General features: G+C 40.6%; 1 protein-coding gene across 1 annotated transcript; it reads right to left on the bottom strand.

Annotated features, from left to right (window-relative positions):
* Nucleotides 1-2,140: 2,140 nt before the first annotated feature.
* Nucleotides 2,141-19,224, bottom strand: LOC131709675 (matrix metalloproteinase-14-like). The gene is made up of 10 exons (XM_059012292.1): nt 18,686-19,224; nt 15,281-15,429; nt 14,059-14,181; nt 12,796-13,103; nt 12,020-12,181; nt 10,835-11,022; nt 9,913-10,051; nt 8,262-8,412; nt 7,056-7,171; nt 2,141-6,219 (listed from the first exon to the last, which is right to left on the bottom strand). Exons 1-10 carry the CDS (start codon nt 18,791-18,793, stop codon nt 5,897-5,899), a joined length of 1,767 nt encoding a protein of 588 aa, XP_058868275.1. The 5' UTR covers nt 18,794-19,224; the 3' UTR covers nt 2,141-5,896.
* Between the last annotated feature and the right edge of the window lie 964 nt (nt 19,225-20,188).

Here is a 20,188-nt window from a genome sequence, read left to right as displayed (position 1 = left end):
CGTCTCAATGTGTGTGTCTCTCAGTGTGTGTCTGTCTCAATGTGTGTGTGTCTCAGTGTATGTCTCTCAATGTGTGTATCTGTGTCTCTCAGTGTGTGTCTGTCAATGTGTGTGTGTGTCAGTGTGTGTCACTCAGTGTGTCTCTGTGTGTGTCAGTGTGTGTCTCAATGTGTGTGTCTCTCAGTGTGTGTCTGTCTCAATGTGTGTGTGTGTGTCAGTGTGTGTGTCTCAGTGTATGTGTATCTCTGTGTCTGTCAGTGTGTGCGTCTCTCAGTGTGTGTCTGTCAATGTGTGTGTGTGTCTCTGTGTGTCTCTCAGTGTGTGTCTGTCTGTGTGTGTGTCTCTCAGTGTGTGTCTGTCTCAATGTGTGTGTGTCTCAGTGTATGTGTCTCTCAGTGTGTCTCAATGTGTGTGTGTGTCAGTGTGTCTCAGTGTGTGTGTCTCTCTGTGTGTGTGTGTCAGTGTGTGTCGCTCAGTGTGTGTGTCTCAATGTGTGTATCTCTGTAATAATAACAGTAAGAAGAAGAAGAGAAAGAAAGAAATAAAGAGGATTTTAAAGAGGTTTTGAGGAGCACTCGTCTCTTCCTTTGTTTTGGTTTTCATTAAGCCGGCTGCTAGATCACAGTGACCACTTCCTGTTTCCTGTCTGTAGCCCCCAGTCTCAGTTTCAAAGGCACTGAAGCAGTGTGTCTCTGTGTGTGTGTCTGTCTGTGTCTGGCCTCTGTGTGGTCTGTGTGTGTGTGTGTTTGTGTCTGTGTCTGGCCTCTGTGTGTGTGTCTGCAGTCGAGGAAAAAAAAAAAAAAACCGCTGCATGTGTGTTTTGGTTGAATGTGCCTGACCCTGACCCTGACCCTGACCCTGCCAGATGTTTTTGAAATCCCCTCTTTGGCTTCTATGCTGCATCTGTAAATCTTTCACATCTGGTAAAAGACTCTCAATCTGGGCCAAATGCTTTGTGCTTAAAACCTCCATAAATCCTCACTGAAAAAGACTAACCCTGGTACACTCCCTATAATAACCCTAGCTAGCAGAGCCATTGGAGACCACAGCACTGCCAGAAAACCTCAAGTCAGACATGACACTGCCAATGCAATAGTGGTTCTGTATTACACTGAGGGGCAATGGTAGCACAAGTATAGGGCAGCTGCAATGGGGTGAGGCTGGTAGAATGGGACCACAGTGTGCTGACTATACCCTAAATGATCTTCAATGGCAATGCAGACAGACAGTGGAGCTACAATGGCAATAATGGTTCTGTATTACACTGAGGGGCAATGGTAGCACAAGTATAGGGCAGCTGCAATGGGGTGAGGCTGGTAGAATGGGACCACAGTGTGCTAACTATACCCTAAATGATCTTCAATGGCAATGCAGACAGACAGTGGCGCTACAATGGCAATAATGGTTCTGTATTACACTGAGGGGCAATGGTAGCACAAGTATAGGGCAGCTGCAATGGGGTGAGGCTGGTAGAATGGGACCACAGTGTGCCGACTATACCCTAAATGATCTTCAATGGCGATGCAGACAGTCAGTGGCGCTACAATGGCAATAATGGTTCTGTATTACACTGAGGGGCAATGGTAGCACAAGTATAGGGCAGCTACAATGGGGTGAGGCTGGTAGAATGGGACTACAGTGTGCTAACTATACCCTAAATGATCTTCAATGGCGATGCAGACAGACAGTGGAGCTACAATGGCAATAATGGTTCTGTATTACACTGAGGGGCAATGGTAGCACAAGTATAGGGCAGCTGCAATGGGGTGAGGCTGGTAGAATGGGACCACAGTGTGCTAACTATACCCTAAATGATCTTCAATGGCGACGCAGACAGTCAGTGGCGCTACAATGGCAATGCAACATCTTTCAGACACAACGTGAAGCATTTACAAAATGAGATCAATCATTTTATCTGTTAAAACTGTCTGTTTATTTATTTTTTTGATCTCTTCACATGTCTTGTCACTTTGGCCTCAGTCTTGGTCAATTGAAATGTGTGTGTGTGTGGGGGGGGGTGTCTCAGCGTGTGTGTGCACATGTGCGTATGTGTGTGTGTGTGTGTGTGTGTGTGTGTGTGGGCATGTGCGTATGTGTGTCTCAGTGTGTGTGTGTGTGTATATATATAAAGAACACAGGATTTTTTTTAAATTTTATTTCATTTTTTTTTAATAACATAATTATAATAGTAATATAAAAAAAAAAAATAATGGAAGTACTGCTAATAACCAGCCCTGGCCTGCAGGTATTGTTAACAGTTCAAATAAAAAATAAAAAAAACAGTTGCATTCATATAAAACAATAAACTAATTTAATCCCCACAGCCCACCCCAGTACCTTTTTTTCCAGATCTGCAATACCAGAAGATGAATTTTGGCAGTAAGAGATTCAGAATTTCTAGCAGGAAAAGTTAAGAAAACGAATCCCATCAACGCTCTTCCAGCTCCGAGTAGCAGATGTCATCCCATAATAACAAAGGATCCCAATGATTCAGCATCAGTAACGCGGCTCGGTAACCCTTGGCAACCCATTCAATACCCTCACACTGTGTAATAAAGTCGTTCGAATCAGCTTTAAAACCATGGCTTAACTTTCTTGGGCTTGTGAAGTCTCAGCCAACAACATCCGCCATTATTAAACCCTTAATAGTGCTGAATTTAGAACTGTGAAAAGAAACTTAACAAAATCTGTGCTTTACAATGTTTCCCTATGCTTTACCAGACCTCTCTGTGCTTTACAATGCTTCCCTATGCTTTACCAGACCTCTCTGTGCTTTACAATGCTTCCCTATGCTTTACCAGACCTCTCTGTGCTTTACAATGCTTCCCTATGCTTTACCAGACCTCTCTGTGCTTTACAATGCTTCCCTATGCTTTACCAGACCTCTCTGTGCTTTACAATGCTCCCCTATGCTTTATCACACCTCTCTGAGCTTTACAATGCTTCCCTATGCTTTACCAGACCTCTCTGTGCTTTACAATGCTTCCCTATGCTTTACAATGCTTCCCTATGCTTTACCAGACCTCTCTGTGCTTTACAATGCTTCCCTATGCTTTACCAGACCTCTCTGTGCTTTACAATGCTTCCCTATGCTTTACCAGACCTCTCTGTGCTTTACAATGCTTCCCTATGCTTTACCAGACCTCTCTGTGCTTTATAATGCTTCCCTATGCTTTACCAGACCTCTCTGTGCTTTACAATGCTTCCCTATGCTTTACCACACCTCTCTGTGCTTTACAATGCTTCCCTATGCTTTACCAGACCTCTCTGTGCTTTACAATGCTTCCCTATGCTTTACCAGACCTCTCTGTGCTTTACAATGCTTCCCTATGCTTTACCAGACCTCTCTGTGCTTTACAATGCTTCCCTATGCTTTACCATGCTCCCCTATGCTTTACCATGCTTTCACTGTGCTTTTTACTATAGAGTACTTTTATAAATGCTCCGAAAACAACTCTACATTAATGAATTGCATTGCAAGCAATCTGCCAAAAATTCAACAAACCAACGTTTTTTAAAAAAAAAAGTTTAACCCTAAAATAAAAAAGCAGCAATCTCTTGAACTGCATCGTCAAGTGAAAACGAAAGAAAAATGAAGACATGCCAAGAACAAACAATCGAAAGGGTTTGTTTTGTGTTTTACCCAATATAAAACTAATCCTAAAACAAAAAAAAAAAGATTTATTACACAAAAAAAAATCTATACGTTATATTCTGAAAAAAAAACACACACAACACAAAACGACAACAATGTACAGATTAAAAGATAAAACACATTCACTGAGTAATCTGATGTGGTGGAATTAAAAAAGAAACAGGGAAAAATACACCCTTTTAATATGCATTATGATCTTCAAGCCATACAACACAGACTGTTTATTACATAGAGAATAATAATAATAAAAAATCTAAAAAGCACCAGAATGCCACTCTGTCTGTCGCAGGTGGCACTCCTGTAGGGGTGTGATCATTTCCGTTTAAAATCCTAAACTTTATGATTAAACCTGTTTAAATGTTTTAACATATTAACCCTTTGTGGTCCATTGTCGGACCTTGTCCGACATTGCAATTATTCCTATCCGGTCCAATGTTGGACCCTGTCCGACATCAAAAAGAAGCAAAAAAACGGGTTTCTAGTCGTTTTCTCTCCAGAAAAAGCAGAGAAAACCATTCAATGGCCGAGTGGGAGCGACAGGAGCCGAGACAAGCCGAAAAAAAGGGGCGTGTCTCATGAATAGTCATACTTGCCCCTGGCATCAGATAACGGAGGCCATAAGGAAACAAGCTGGCTGTGACTGCATCAATGCACAGAGGATATCATGGACATTTGCAGAGCTTTTTTCAGATGTTATAGTAATAAAATAATGACTTGGATCACATTATTGAGGAGTTTGGTGATAAAACGAGTGATCAGGAGATGATCCACCAGTATGTACGACTATTATTATTATTATTTATTTCTTAGCATATTTGAAAGCGATAGCGAACGAAAGGGTGGGGCTGGAGATGCCTAGTGAGTGCTTTGTTGATATGCAGGGTCTTTTAAACCCGTTTGACTGTGGAAAAAAATACTTTTAAACAGCGTGTCTAAAATTAACTGCGCGTGTGAAAATAAATTGGACCTGGCGTGCCCGAGACACGCTGAATAAATGGACTGCAAAGGGTTAAGCCCTACTTTGGAGCTTTTTTTGGGATTCTCTAAAACTTTAATGTGAATAAACACACAGGTCTGGCCAAAAGTTTTGCATCGTCTAGAATTTCAATAGAGACATAATTAAAAAAAAAACTATATGAACAATTTAAATCTTTTATTTAACATCCTGTAATCAAAGAAACTACAAAATGATATCGTAAAAAAAACAAGTCTACCGGAAGCCATAATCGCAGTACAGTAAGTATTTCGTGTTAGATTTTGCACAAAACTCCAAAGCGGCGGTGTGTAATTCAATATGTTAACAAGGGAACATTATTCAGCAGCTTTCATTGGACTCTATGAAGCTGAGGGAGTTCATTCTATATAGAGGGGGTGGAATTCAATATGTTAACAAGGGAACATTATTCAGCAGCTTTCATTGGACTCTATGAAGCTGAGGGAGTTCATTCTATATAGAGGGTGTGTAATTCAATATGTTAACAAGGGAACATTATTCAGCAGCTTTCATTGGACTCTATGAAGCTGAGGGAGTTCATTCTATATAGAGGGTGTGTAATTCAATATGTTAACAAGGGAACATTATTCAGCAGCTTTCATTGGACTCTATGAAGCTGAGGGAGTTCATTCTATATAGAGGGGGTGGAATTCAATATGTTAACAAGGGGAACATTATTCAGCAGCTTTCATTGGACTCTATGAAGCTGAGGGAGTTCATTCTATATAGAGGGGGTGGAATTCAATATGTTAACAAGGGAACATTATTCAGCAGCTTTCATTGGACTCTATGAAGCTGAGGGAGTTCATTCTATATAGAGGGTGTGTAATTCAATATGTTAACAAGGGAACATTATTCAGCAGCTTTCATTGGACTCTATGAAGCTGAGGGAGTTCATTCTATATAGAGGGGGTGTAATTCAATATGTTAACAAGGGAACATTATTCAGCAGCTTTCATTGGACTCTATGAAGCTGAGGGAGTTCATTCTATATATAGAAGGGGATGCAAAACCTTTGGCCAGAGCTGTGCATGTCCACAATGCTCAGGACACACAAAACCACATTAAAAGGGACTACATTCGACACAACGATTAAAAAGCGGAAACGCTTGGGGAAAACATTTCAAAGTTCTACCGATGTACATTTAGACTACAAAACACAGTGTGTAGATTATTGTAGGGAGGGGGGGGAGTGGACTTGGGGTTGAGAAAGCAGGAGAAGCGCCCCCCCCTTTTTAAGCATTGCCTCAGACCTTGTCCAGCAAGGATCTCTTGCAATACAGCAGGCGTCGTGGGGTCCCGTAGCGCCTGAAGAAAATGAGGGCTCCCAGGGCTGCGAGCACACAGATCAGGAGCAGAACTGGGATAATGATGGCCACTGCATTCACCCCGCGGTCCGACTCCTCCTCCACTTCGATGATGAGCACCTCCGTCTCGCCTCGGCCCGTTTTGTCGTCGTTCTCGCAGCCCATCCAGTCCCGCAGGATGGACTTGGGGTAGCCCGGCTCCACCTTCAGCTTCTGGTTGTTGAATTTCCAGTAGCGGTTTCCCTTGTGGAAGTAGGTGTACACTGTGAGAGAGGAAGAGAAGAGGAGAGAAGAGAAGCGAGAGAGAAAAGAAAGAAAGAAAGAAAGAGAAAAAAGGAGGAGAGTGAGAAAGAAAGAAGAGAGAGAGAAAGAAAGAAAGAAAAAGAAAGGAGGAGAAAGAGAAAGAAAGGAGGGAGAAAGAAAGAAAGGAGAAGAGAGAAAGAAATAAAGAAAGGAGGAGAGAAAGAAAGAAAGAAAGAAAGAAAAAGGAGGAAAGGAGGAGGGAGAAAGAAAGGAGAAGAGAAAGAAAGAAAAGAGGAGAGAGAAAGGAGAGAGGAGGCGAGAGAAAGAAAGAGAGAAAAAAGAAAGGAGAGAAAGAAAGGAGGAAAGAGAGAAAGGAGGGAGAAAGAAAGAAAGAAAAAGAAAGAGATAGGAGAAAGAAAGAAAGGAAGAGAAAGGAGAGAAAATTTTGAAATCTAACATGAACTTACTGTTCTGCTATTATGGCTTCCTTGCAGTAGACTTTTGGCGATATCATTTTGTCATTTTCTTTTGATGATATGATGTTAAATAAAATATCTAAAATATGTTTAAATAGTTTTTTTAACAGTTTATTTTTTTTTTAATGAAGTCTCAATCCTAAAATTCTAGGTGATGCAAAACCTTTGACCAGAGCTATAGATTTTAAAACTGCATGGAATTAGTTTTTTAACTATTCATTAATGTTCTAAAATAGAAAGTAAGTCAACGGGTTACAACCATAACAATAACTTGCTTAATATTGACAGTGCTAGTTCACTATTAGTTTACACTTTAAAACACACAGTATCATTTCAATGTTAAAGCTGCAGAAATTTCACAATTAGCCAAAATTTCTTACCGTCGTTGCTTCCCATAAACGCTCCTTTGGGAGAATCTGGAATTCCTTCCCAAACGCTAATGGGTTTGGGATAGTCGGAATCCACGGATTTCATTTTGTCATTGAAGCGATAGTACCTGAAGAAAAAATACATACGAAAATAACATTACAGCTAATGTCAAACATTCCTTTGAAAAATCATTTTGACAGCTCTGGTTAAGCATCGAGACACACAAAAAAAAAAATTTAAAACATAATTCATATTTTTTATTTAACATCAGTAAGTATTTCATGTTAGATTTCGAAATGTTTCATTTTTCCAATCAGTTTTTCGTTAAGTATTTGGAAAATGCCACACAAGCGGTGTGTAATTCAATATGTTAACAGGGGAACATTATTCAGCAGCTTTCATTGGACTCTATGAAGCTGAGGGAGTTCATTCTATATAGAGGGTGTGGAATTCAATATGTTAACAAGGGAACATTATTCAGCAGCTTTCATTGGACTCTATGAAGCTGAGGGAGTTCATTCTATATAGAGGGTGTGTGATTCAATATGTTAACAAGGGAACATTATTCAGCAGCTTTCATTGGACTCTATGAAGCTGAGGGAGTTCATTCTATATAGAGGGTGTGGAATTCAATATGTTAACAAGGGAACATTATTCAGCAGCTTTCATTGGACTCTATGAAGCTGAGGGAGTTCATTCTATATAGAGGGTGTGTGATTCAATATGTTAACAAGGGAACATTATTCAGCAGCTTTCATTGGACTCTATGAAGCTGAGGGAGTTCATTCTATATAGAGGGTGTGGAATTCAATATGTTAACAAGGGAACATTATTCAGCAGCTTTCATTGGACTCTATGAAGCTGAGGGAGTTCATTCTATATAGAGGGTGTGTAATTCAATATGTTAACAGGGGAACATTATTCAGCAGCTTTCATTGGACTCTATGAAGCTGAGGGAGTTCATTCTATATAGAGGGTGTAGAATTCAATATGTTAACAAGGGAACATTATTCAGCAGCTTTCATTGGACTCTATGAAGCTGAGGGAGTTCATTCTATATAGAGGGGTGGAATTCAATATGTTAACAAGGGAACATTATTCAGCAGCTTTCACTGGACTCTATGAAGCAAAATTCATTCTATATAGAGGGGGATGCAAAGCTTTGTTCGATGCAGCAATGTCACTCTGATCAGACTTCTCCACTGTAATCCACTCACTTGTTCCCCCTGAAGAAGTAGGTCTTTCCGTTGGGAAGCCAGAACAGCGCAGCGTCAATCCGGTCTTTGGGAAGCCCTTTTCCCAAATCCCGGAGGCTCTTGGGATAGCCCTGCTCCAGACTGGACTCAGAGAACACCCAGTGCTGGTCACCTACAGAAAGAAAATCACATAATTGTCTTTATTAACATCAGCAGTATTATTAGTTGTAATGTGATATTCTGTGATGTGATAGTTTACAATGTGATATTTTGTAACAATTGTAAGTTGCCCTGGATAAGGGTGTCTAAGAAAAAAAAAAAAAAAAAATAATAATAATAATAATAATAATAGTTGTGGCCAAAAGTTTAGCATCCCCCTCTATCTATAGAATGAACTCACTCAGCTTCATAGAGTCCAATGAAAGCTGCTGAATAATGTTCCCTTGTTAACATATTGAATTCCACCCCCTCTATATAGAATGAACTCCCTCAGCTTCATAGAGTCCAATGAAAGCTGCTGAATAATGTTCCCTTGTTAACATATTGAATTCCACCCCCTCTATATAGAATGAACTCCCTCAGCTTCATAGAGTCCAATGAAAGCTGCTGAATAATGTTCCCTTGTTAACATATTGAATTCCACACCCTCTATATAGAATGAACTCCCTCAGCTTCATAGAGTCCAATGAAAGCTGCTGAATAATGTTCCCTTGTTAACATATTGAATTCCACACCCTCTATATAGAATGAACTCCCTCAGCTTCATAGAGTCCAATGAAAGCTGCTGAATAATGTTCCCTTGTTAACATATTGAATTCCACCCCCTCTATATAGAATGAACTCCCTCAGCTTCATAGAGTCCATTGAAAGCTGCTGAATAATGTTCCCTTGTTAACATATTGAATTCCACACCCTCTATATAGAATGAACTCCCTCAGCTTCATAGAGTCCAATGAAAGCTGCTGAATAATGTTCCCTTGTTAACATATTGAATTACACACCCTCTATATAGAATGAACTCCCTCAGCTTCATAGAGTCCAATGAAAGCTGCTGAATAATGTTCCCTTGTTAACATATTGAATTCCACCCCCTCTATATAGAATGAACTCCCTCAGCTTCATAGAGTCCAATGAAAGCTGCTGAATAATGTTCCCTTGTTAACATATTGAATTCCACACCCTCTATATAGAATGAACTCCCTCAGCTTCATAGAGTCCAGTGAAAGCTTCTGAATAATGTTCCCTTGTTAACATATTGAATTCCACCCCCTCTATATAGAATGAACTCCCTCAGCTTCATAGAGTCCAATGAAAGCTGCTGAATAATGTTCCCTTGTTAACATATTGAATTCCACCCCCTCTATATAGAATGAACTCCCTCAGCTTCATAGAGTCCAATGAAAGCTGCTGAATAATGTTCCCTTGTTAACATATTGAATTCCACCCCTCTATATAGAATGAACTCCCTCAGCTTCATAGAGTCCAATGAAAGCTGCTGAATAATGTTCCCTTGTTAACATATTGAATTCCACCCCCTCTATATAGAATGAACTCCCTCAGCTTCATAGAGTCCAATGAAAGCTGCTGAATAATGTTCCCTTGTTAACATATTGAATTACACACCGCCGCTTTGGAGTTTTGTATATTTTCACCTTTCACCTCTGACACTGACCTTTGAAGAACACGAACTTGCCGTCCCCTCTCTCATAGGCGCTATCGATGGAGGCGGGCAGATCTTTCCAGAACTGACCAATCGGGAGAGGGTAGCCGTCCAACACGCGGTTATCACGAACTCGCCACAACCACTCATTCTGTCAAGACACGAAAATCAAAGAGATCAGTTCAGCACCACACCCTCCTCCCCCTGTCAGTTTGTAACACATTCATAACTAATTGAGGCTCGGTGGTCCAGTGGCTAAATAAAGGGGCTTATTTGTTACCAGGAGGTTCAAATCCCGGGTCAGCCACTGACTCACTGTGTGTGTGTGACCTTGAGCAAGTCACTGAACCTCCTTGTGCTCGGTCCTTCGGATGAGACGTAAAACAAACGAGCTCCTATTGGAAGTGACTCTGCAGCAGCAGCAGTTGTTGATGATGCAGAGTTCACCCCCCTAGTCTCTGTGAGTCGCTTTGGATAAAAGCGTCTGCTAAATGACTTATTATTATTATTATTATTATTATTATTATTATTATTATTATTATTATTATTATTATTAATAATAATTATTATTATTTATTTCTTAGCAGACGCCCTTATCCAGGGCGACTTACAATCGTAAGCAAATACATTTCAAGAATCACAGTACAAGTATTAACACAATTAAGAGCAAGATAAACACAATCACTTCGGTTCTAGCAAGTACAAGTGTGACAAAATACGATTCAATAATGGAGCAGATAACAGTGTCAGTGATATTTACATCAGGATATAATTAAATACAAAATACTACAGATTAAATAACAATTGACAGATTACAGTACTCTAAAGTATAATAATAATAATAATAATAATAAACTATCAAACACTCAACTTATATTCAATGACAAACGTCTCCACACTTTTTTTCCCCCCCAATGTCTTCAATGCGGATTACCTTGAAGACGAACATTTCCCCGCGTAGCACCGCGATGGTGTCAAAGTCTCCTTCGCACACGTTGGGTCCATTCGGGGTTCCGTTGGGGGGCTTGTTGGGGACTCTGGGGGTCCTGGGGATGGGGGGGCGCCAGGTGATGATGTCAGGCTTCTTTGGGGGGAGTGTGGGGGCTGGGAAAAATGAGGTACCTGGAAAGAAAGAAAGAAAGAAAGAAAGAAAGAAAGAAAGAAAGAAAGAAAGAAAGAAATTAATAATTACCCGAGGCTGTAGAATCCTAGTGCCCGGTTCCTTTTTGAGGACTTCCGGGTTTCAAGAAGAAATCACATAAGAACATAAGAAAGTTTACAAACGAGAGGAGGCCATTCAGCCCATCTTGCTCGTTTGGTTGTTAGTAGCTTATTGATCCCAGAATCTCATCAAGCAGCTTCTTGAAGGATCCCAGGGTGTCAGCTTCAACAACATTACTGGGGAGTTGGTTCCAGACCCTCACAATTCTCTGTGTAAAAAAAAAAAAGTGCCTCCTATTTTCTGTTCTGAATGCCCCTTTATCTAATCTCCATTTGTGACCCCTGGTCCTTGTTTCTTTTTTCAGTTAAAAAAAGTCCCCTGGGTGGACATTGTCTATACCTTTTAGGATTTTGAATGTTTGAATCAAATCACTGCGTAGTCTTCTATGTTCAAGACTGAATAGATTCAATTATTTTTGCCTGTCTTCATACGACATGCCTTTTAAACCCGGGATAATTCTGGTTGCTCTTCTTTGCACTCTTTCTAGAGCAGCAATATCCTTTTTGTAACGAGGTGACCAGAACTGAACACAATATTATAGGTGAGGTCTTACTAATGCATTGTAAAGTTTTAACATTACTTCCCTTGATTATGATGATGATTTGTAGTGACCTTTCAACTAGTAATAGTGGAGTTCAAAGGTCAGCGAGTCAATACCAGGTGCATTGGGATTCAGAGATGGAGGATTTCAATTCAATACGAACGCAACTCATCAGAAAAAAGGTAATTTTAAATAAAAAAGAAATACATTTAAAGCTCACAAAATAAGTCATTTAAATGCCATGAAGCTCATTACTTTATCCACTATCGTACATATAGCAGTTTTATTATTACTACAAAACATAGTCCCTTTCGTTTTAAATACGTTTTTTTTTTTAACTGCCCGGATCTACTTACTGTACAGCTGTTGTATCCCTCTGCGGTCGTCATCTGGCAGTTCGAAGTTCTCGGTATTCATCCACTGGTAGAAAGGCGCCATGATCGCAGACGGGTCGTTGGAATGTTCCAAGCCGAGGGCGTGGCCTAACTCGTGAACCGCCACCAGGAACACATTGTTACCTAGGAGACCAAAACAAGACCAATCACAGGGTTAGAAACTCACACTAGCCCTGCTGCTGCTGCACCCAGTCCTGGGGTTCAGAGCTCCCCTCAATGAAGTCTAGTATTATTATTATTAATATTGAAATGATCAGGAGCCAGGAGTTTGAGCAGGGTTAGAAACTCACACTAGCCCTGCTGCTGCTGCTGCTGCTGCACCTAGTCCTGGGGTTCAGAGCTCCCCTCAATGAAGTCTAATATTATTATTCTTAATATTGAAATGATCAGGAGGCAAGAGGTTGAGCATAATGTTAATAAAGCTAATAAGAGGTGAGAGAAAGGATTTTAAAGATGGTCAGCGCTCCTTTAAAGGGAGGGACCAGTGATCATGTTAATAAAGCTAATAAGAGGTGAGAGAATGGATTTTAAAGATGGTCAGCACTCCTTTAAAGGGAGGGACCAGCAATAATGTTAATAAAGCTAATAAGAGGTGAAAGAATGGATATTAAAGATGGTCAGCGCTCCTTTAAAGGGAGGGGCCAGTGATCATGTTAATAAAGCTCAGAGGTAAGAGAATGGATTTTAAGGCAGTGCCTTCAGGACTGATCTACAGCACTAGCAGTCCTGAAACTCACCAGCCAGTTCAGAGTTTTCCACAGTCCAGGGTTCGGCGAAGTCAAAGTGAGTGTCGCCCCCTATGCCCTGGCCGGGGAAGTACGCGTGCGCCAGGAAGCCCCCCTCCCCATCGAAGGGGGTGCTGTCGCCATGGAAACCGTCGGCGAACATCAGCATGATGTCAGCGAACTTCTCGCGCTTGTCCCTGATCAGGTGATAGGGGATTTCTCTGAAGCGCAGAGGCGTGACACGCTCCCAAACCTGGAACGCTCGACGGATTGCTTCAAATGTCTTGGACTCTCCCACCTTCGGAGTGTAGTTCTGAATACTGTGGGGGGGGGGAGAGAGAGAGGGGGAGAATGTTGCTTCTACTAAACAGAGGAAACTCGTTTGATAACTTTGTCTAGCTCCCCTTTAGAACATAAGAACATAAGAAAGTTTACAAACGAGAGGAGGCCATTCAGCCCATCTTGCTCGTTTGGTTGTTAGTAGCTTATTGATCCCAGAATCTCATCAAGCAGCTTCTTGAAGGATCCCAGGGTGTCAGCTTCAACAACATTACTGGGGAGTTGGTTCCAGACCCTCACAATTCTCTGTGTAAAAAAGTGCCTCCTATTTTCTGTTCTGAATGCCCCTTTATCTAATCTCCATTTGTGACCCCTGGTCCTTGTTTCTTTTTTCAGGTCAAAGAAGTCCCCTGGGTCGACATTGTCTATACCTTTTAGGATGTTGAATGCTTGAATCAGATCACCGCGTAGTCTTCTTTGTTCAAGACTGAATAGATTCAATTCTTTTAGCCTGTCTGCATACGACATGCCTTTTAAACCCGGGATAATTCTGGTTGCTCTTCTTTGCACTCTTTCTAGAGCAGCAATATCCTTTTTGTAACGAGGTGACCAGAACTGAACACAATATTCTAGGTGAGGTCTTACTAATGCATTGTAAAGTTTTAACATTACTTCCCTTGATTTAAATTCAACACTTCTCACAATATATCCAAGCATCTTGTTGGCCTTTTTTTATAGCTTCCCCACATTGTCTAGATGAAGACATTTCTGAGTCAACATAAACTCCTAGGTCTTTTTCATAGTTCCCTTCTTCAATTTCAGTATCTCCCATATGATATTTATAATGCACATTTTTATTGCCTGCATGCAATACTTTACACTTTTCTCTATTTGAAACAGGCAATGGTATATATATATATATATATATATATATATATATAAATGATCCATTTCAAACGGTGTTGTTTCAATCTCTGAGAAAGGCAGCTCTCTCACCAGAAGGTGATTTCATTGTGGTTCCACCTCAGCCCCTGGATAGCGTAGCGTTTTCTACGCAAGTTGGTTTTTAATTCGGAGCCGAATTTATCAGGGACTCCACAGCGCGGTCTCTGCATCGCTCTGCAAAGAAACACATCTGTCAGTAACTCCTGAGATAGATAGATAGATAGAGAGATAGAGAGATAGAGAGATACTGAACCAGGGGTCAAACACACAAACACATTGACACACACACAGATACACATATATACACACATACACATACATATACATATACAGCTATGGCCAAAAGCTTTGCATCACCCTCTATACTAATTTTGCTTCATAAATTTGAATGAAAGCTGCTGAATAATGTTCCCTTGTTAACATATTGAATTCCACACCCTCTATATAGAATGAACTCCCTCAGCTTCATAGAGTCCAATGAAAGCTGCTGAATAATGTTCCCTTGTTAACATATTGAATTCCACACCGTCGCTTTGGAGTTTTCCCCAGATACTTTACAAAAAACTGCACGAAAAACATAACATTTCGAAATCTAACATGAAATCCTTACTGTACTGCGATTATGACTTCCGGTAGACTTTTTTTTTTTTGCAATATCATTTTGTAGTTTTCTTTTGATTACATGATGTTACATAAAAGATCTAAATTATGTTTATAGATCTTTTTTAATTATGACTCAATCCTAAAATTCTAGGTGATGCAAAACTTGTGGCCACAGCTGTAGTGCTTTCATTAATGACAACTGAATATGTTTTTTTATTTGCAATGTAACAAATGTCCATTATTAAATTCTGTATTCAAAACCAAGTTCTGCTTGCATCTTTTCCTTTACAAATACTGAAACACGATTTCATTGATCTCACTGAGAGAGACTTCTGGTGGAAACGTTTGCCATTGAATTTACACTGAAGACGCTGAGAAAGACTTCTAGTGGAAACGTTTGCCATTGAATTTACACTGAAGACACTGAGAAAGACTTCTAGTGGAAACGTTTGCCATTGAATTTACACTGAAGACACTGAGAAAGACTTCTAGTGGAAACGTTTGCCATTAAATTCACACTGAAAACACTGAGAAAGACTTCTAGTGGAACCTTTTGCTGTTAAATTTATGAAGCTTCTTAAGTAAACCCAGCTCTAGTGAGTGTTGAACAGCTCTCGGGGTGGGGTCCTTTCTCAAGGGGTTTTGAAAGAAGGTGTGTCAAGAGACTCACTGGACGGTCTCAGGGTCAAAGACGCCGGTCACTCGAAGGCCGTAGAACAGCTGCATGTCCATGACGGCGGAGGAGAGAGTCTGCTTGGAGCGGGCAGCGTGGGTACGCAGGTCACCCGGGGGCAGGTACCCATACTGCTGCAGCCAGACCTAGAGATGAGGAGAAGGTTCAGTATCAATATTCAAAGCAATTTCCTGTGAAAACAACTACAGCAGCTACTCCACACAGTGGTGTCTATAGAAAGCTGTAATCTGGTGCACTGGCATTGCCTGCTGTGGGGCTTGGCAGGACCACACTGTATAACACTAATATAACCTGTACAGAACTACAGCAGTACAACTGGAGAGATTTCAGGTTGGTTAATGTTCGGTATTGTCTTTTTGATAAAGCCCCACATTTCTGGTTAGGGAGCGTCTACAAACTGGTATGGTTAATGAACCAGAAGGCATTTTTCCATATAAACAGCATCCTGTTTGAACAGACAGAGTCCTCATTCGTGGAATAAACTACAGCACAGCATGGACATTCCTGGCCTATCCTTTATAAAGCTGCTATTTTTCTTAGATAACTTTCTTGAATAGTGTTTCCAGAGGAAAGCGATGACATCACCCTCAAAACACCACTGATGGGGCAGCAGTGTGGAGTAGCGGTTAGGGCTCTGGACTCTTGACCGGAGGGTCGTGGATTCAATCCCAAGATGGGGACACTGCTGCTGTACCCTTGAGCAAGGTACTTTACCTAGATTGCTCCAGTAAAAACCCAACTGTATGAATGGGGAATTGTATGTAAAAATAATGTGATATCTTGTAACAATTGTAAGTCACCCTGGATAAGGGGATCTGCTAAGAAATAAATAATGATGTTGAGAACATTTTGAATCATTAATCTGACTTAAATTATTAAAATTACATTTAAAAAAAAGAAAACCACACGCCATCAATTCAAACCACACGCCATTCTACAAACAATACAATCCTATGTTGAGAATGACAAACAGTGATCTTACATGGAGGTTTTATTCAGTGGGTTTGAATGTCAATTTGCACGGCCACTTGGGTGGTCTATACCTGTGATGTCACCCTGAATCTGCGATGTCACCCTGTATCTGTGATGTCATCGTGTTTAGAAAGTCGATGTCATTGTGTGCTTGTTTAGTCAGACCTTCCTTTCATGTTTGTGTCTGTGTTTTAATAGCCTCCTGGGAAAGGGGAACACTTTATTGACTTTCTACTGCCTGTCTGGACAGGAAGTGTGGAGAAAACCATAATTTTAAGAAGGAAAAATACAACTGTAGCAAGTGTCTTTCTGTCTGTTGAGTGGATCTTGTGATATTACAGGCAGTTCATCCAGAACTTCAAATCAGAAACTGTGCACAGGTCACAACATTTAAAAGAAACTAAGAAAGTCAAGCAGTCAAACAGCCAATGAACTGAGCAGGGAACTAGACCTCCGGAGATCAAAGGTTAAACTGACTTCCTGTTGTCTGTTAGCAGATCAAAGAGGAGGAAGTTGTTTTGTTGGGTCCTTTATCTCCGTTCAGATTCCACTGGCCCTGCCAGCAATCTGTATCTCACTGGCTCTGCCAGCAGCAAGCTGTATCTCACTGGCTCTGCCAGCAATCTGTATCTCAGCCTCCAGGCTCCGCATTCTTTCCTTGGGAAGGGTAATGTTTAACATACCGAGATGAAAGAGAGACAGAGAGAGGTTAGCTATAAAGAGTGAAAGGGAATGAGAGACAACAGTGAAACGCAGCCATGTTTGAGCAGGGTTAGTCTCTCTCTCTCTCTCTCTCCTCTCATGACTGAACTGCGCCATTGTGCAATCCATTCATCAAGCAGTTTTAGGATCTAGCACACAAACTAACGGCAGACATTCTCTGATTAAGCGAAAGTGGTCGAAGGTGAGGCTGCTTGTGTCAGTTTTTATTTTGTTACTCTCCTTCTCTCCCTCCTTCTCTCTCCCTCCTTCTCTACCTCCTTCCTTCTCCTCTCTCCTTTTCCTCTCCTCCTTTTCCTTCTCTCTCTCCCTCTCTCCTCTTTTTTTTTTTACACAACACTTTCCTTCTCTCTCTCTCCCTCTCTCCTCTTTTTTTTTTTACACAACACTTGTCATAGGTTATTATTAAGCTCCCAGAACGAATGTAAAACCTGGACTGGCTCTCAAACTGCTATGGAATTGAAGAGTCAATGGTCCCGGATGATCATTTTCAAAACAGACGAAACAAACCAAAAAAATTAAAAAAAGTGCCTGCTCAACAAGTTAGGCAGAGGAAAAAAATGCAACGGGAAGGAATCCTGGAGAGTCAACTAAACAGAAAAACATGCGAGGACACCAGAGAGGGGGGGGGGGGGGGGGGGGGGGGGAGGAGGGGAGGGAGAAGGGGGGGGGAGGAGAGGGGGATCATATGACAAAAAGAAAAAAAACAAAGGAAGAAAAAAAAATCCTACAACAGAGAAAGGTGGAAACACTGTAGCAAATTCTACTAAAAACGACACCACTGGTAACTGTGGCTTATATAATGCTTTATCAGGTTGTGTATCTGAGGTTTGTTAGAACATAAGAACACAAGAAAGTTTACAAACGAGAGGAGGCCATTCAGCCCATCTTGCTCGTTTGGTTGTTAGTAGCTTATTGATCCCAGAATCTCATCAAGCAGCTTCTTGAAGGATCCCAGGGTGTCAGCTTCAACAACATTACTGGGGAGTTGGTTCCAGACCCTCACGATTCTCTGTGTAAAAAAGTGCCTCCTATTTTCTGTTCTAAAGCCCCTCCAATGGCAGATTCGTGATTAAAGGGCATATGCTGCAATGTATTGCAAAACAGCTGAGAAGAGACGCCACAAAGGCCGTGTGTCCGAGGACAAAGGGTAATAAAAAATCTCTCCTTCACGCCTAAACCGTGTACCTTCCCAAACACCCGAGAGAAAAAAACGAGACAGGGCTTCAAAACAGCAGACCTGGGATGAGACAGGGCCACCTGACATCCCGTTACTCTTAAACAATCCCATTAATCTAAAACATCTCCACAAACATGTCTTTTCCCTCGCCAGAAAACCCCCGTCAACACAGAATATTGCTCAATCGCTGATTCAGCCCTTGCAAACAACAGACGGAAAGTTAATAAATACACTTCAATGACAGAACCACAACTAGGCGTTAGCTACAAATAAAGATAACGCGGTTTATAGATAACGTCACTATACAAAATATACAAAGTAGATTACATTTATCCAAAGTTAAAGATTAACCGCTGTGCGAGGCAAATGCGTACACTTTTCCAATACAGCCCTGCATAATTATATATATATATATATATATATATATATATATATAATTTTTGCAAACGGTTAAACTTGTGTTTAAAACGTGCGTTTTTTTATTTATTTTTTTTTTTTTTTAGACTCACCTCCGGTGTAAAATTTTCACTCGACTCTGCAGTTGAGCTAGAAAATAAGCATTGTCCTAAAAAGCACGCCAGTATCCCGCCTTGAATAACTTGTAACATCTTACACATCCTTGATTTTTCTTCCTTTTTCTTTTAACTGGTTCAATCGTGTCTTGTCGAAGTGCAAAACCAGAAATAAATGTAAAAAACCCCAATATCTATAAAACAAACAAACAAAAAAAACGTATTTAGTTTTTTTCCTCCGAGCCCCCCCGCGCCGCAAAACGTTTTGTTTGTTTCCTTCTAGAAACTTTTTTTAAAAAAACAAAAACAAATAAAAACAGAACACTTTTTACGCGTATCTAAATGTTCTTTCTTTCTTTCTCTCTCTCTCTCTTTCCTTCCTTCCTTCCTTCTTGCTAATGTGAAGACGTGGTATGTATATTCTTCTCTATGGCCGGGTCCTGCCCCAAACTGTACTTGGCGAAAGACAAGTTTTTTTTTTCCTCTTAAATCCTGTCTCGTTGCCAGATTTGTGTCAAAGCGGACTCGCGTGGACACGGGCGGGATTAAAACTATTCCCCGGAAACCTGGTCAATAATACGCGATTACAACACACATGAAAAGGAGGAGGCATTGAAAGAAAAAAGAAACGAGAACGCGCACTTACTTCTTTCAAATAAAAAAAAATGAGATTTTTTTTTATAAGGCAGCATGTCATTTTGTATCATAAGAACATAGGAAAGTTTACAAACGAGAGGATGCCCCATTCAGCCCATCTTGCTCGTTTGGTTGTTAGTAAAATCATCATCATTATTATTATTATTATTATTATTATTATTATTATTATTATTATTATCATTATTATTATTATTATTATTATTATTAGCAGACGCCCTTATCCAGGGCAACTTACAATTGTTACAAGATATCACATTATTTTTACATACAATTCCCCATTTATACAGTTGGGTTTTTACTGGAGCAATCTAGGTAAAGTACCTTGCTCAAGGGTACAGCAGCAGTGTCCCCCACCTGACGAAACATCCCAGAATGGATAAATCGCGCACAATTCAAATATAGGATTTTTTTTTTAATATAACATGACAACATTTACCAACTAGAGGAGCCCGTTCGTCCCATCGGCGCTCGTCCGGTTCCGAGCGGGTGATTGATCTCAGAACTTTGTCAAATCGGGTCTTAAAGGGTCCACCAGAAACTGCCACTTAAATTACTGTGTGGTGGGTTGACTATTCGACTATTTGCTTCTAACACAGACACCGAGAAGAAGGGATTATATTGTAGCGTCAGACTGAACAGGATTGTGGGGCTCTGTCTGTCTGTCTGTCTGTCTGCAGCTTTAATGAAACTAAACTCTTTTCAGAATGTAGTAAACTAACACAGACACCAAGAAGAAGGGATTATATTGTAGCGTCAAACTGAACAGGATTGTGGGGCTCTGTCTGTCTGTCTGTCTGTCTGTCTGCAGCTTTAATGAAACTAAACTCTTTTCAGAATGTAGTA

The sequence above is a fragment of the Acipenser ruthenus genome, chromosome 44 (genome assembly GCF_902713425.1).
Source record: "Acipenser ruthenus chromosome 44, fAciRut3.2 maternal haplotype, whole genome shotgun sequence".
Lineage (NCBI taxonomy): Eukaryota > Metazoa > Chordata > Actinopteri > Acipenseriformes > Acipenseridae > Acipenser > Acipenser ruthenus.
The sequence above is the reverse complement of the archived record's forward strand: the minus strand, read 5'-3'. Positions and strand labels throughout refer to the sequence as shown.

Bases quoted from the DNA above. Each gene is read 5' to 3' on its own strand.
- LOC131709675 (XM_059012292.1), bottom strand. From the start codon at position 18,793: ATGTGTAAGATGTTACAAGTTATTCAAGGCGGGATACTGGCGTGCTTT. The intron at 11,023-12,019 runs GTAAGTAGATCC...CTTTCTTTCCAG, and splicing joins AGGGATACAACAGCTGTACA to GTACCTCATTTTTCCCAGCC. The intron at 6,220-7,055 runs GTAAGAAATTTT...CCTCTCTCACAG, and splicing joins GTTTATGGGAAGCAACGACG to TGTACACCTACTTCCACAAG.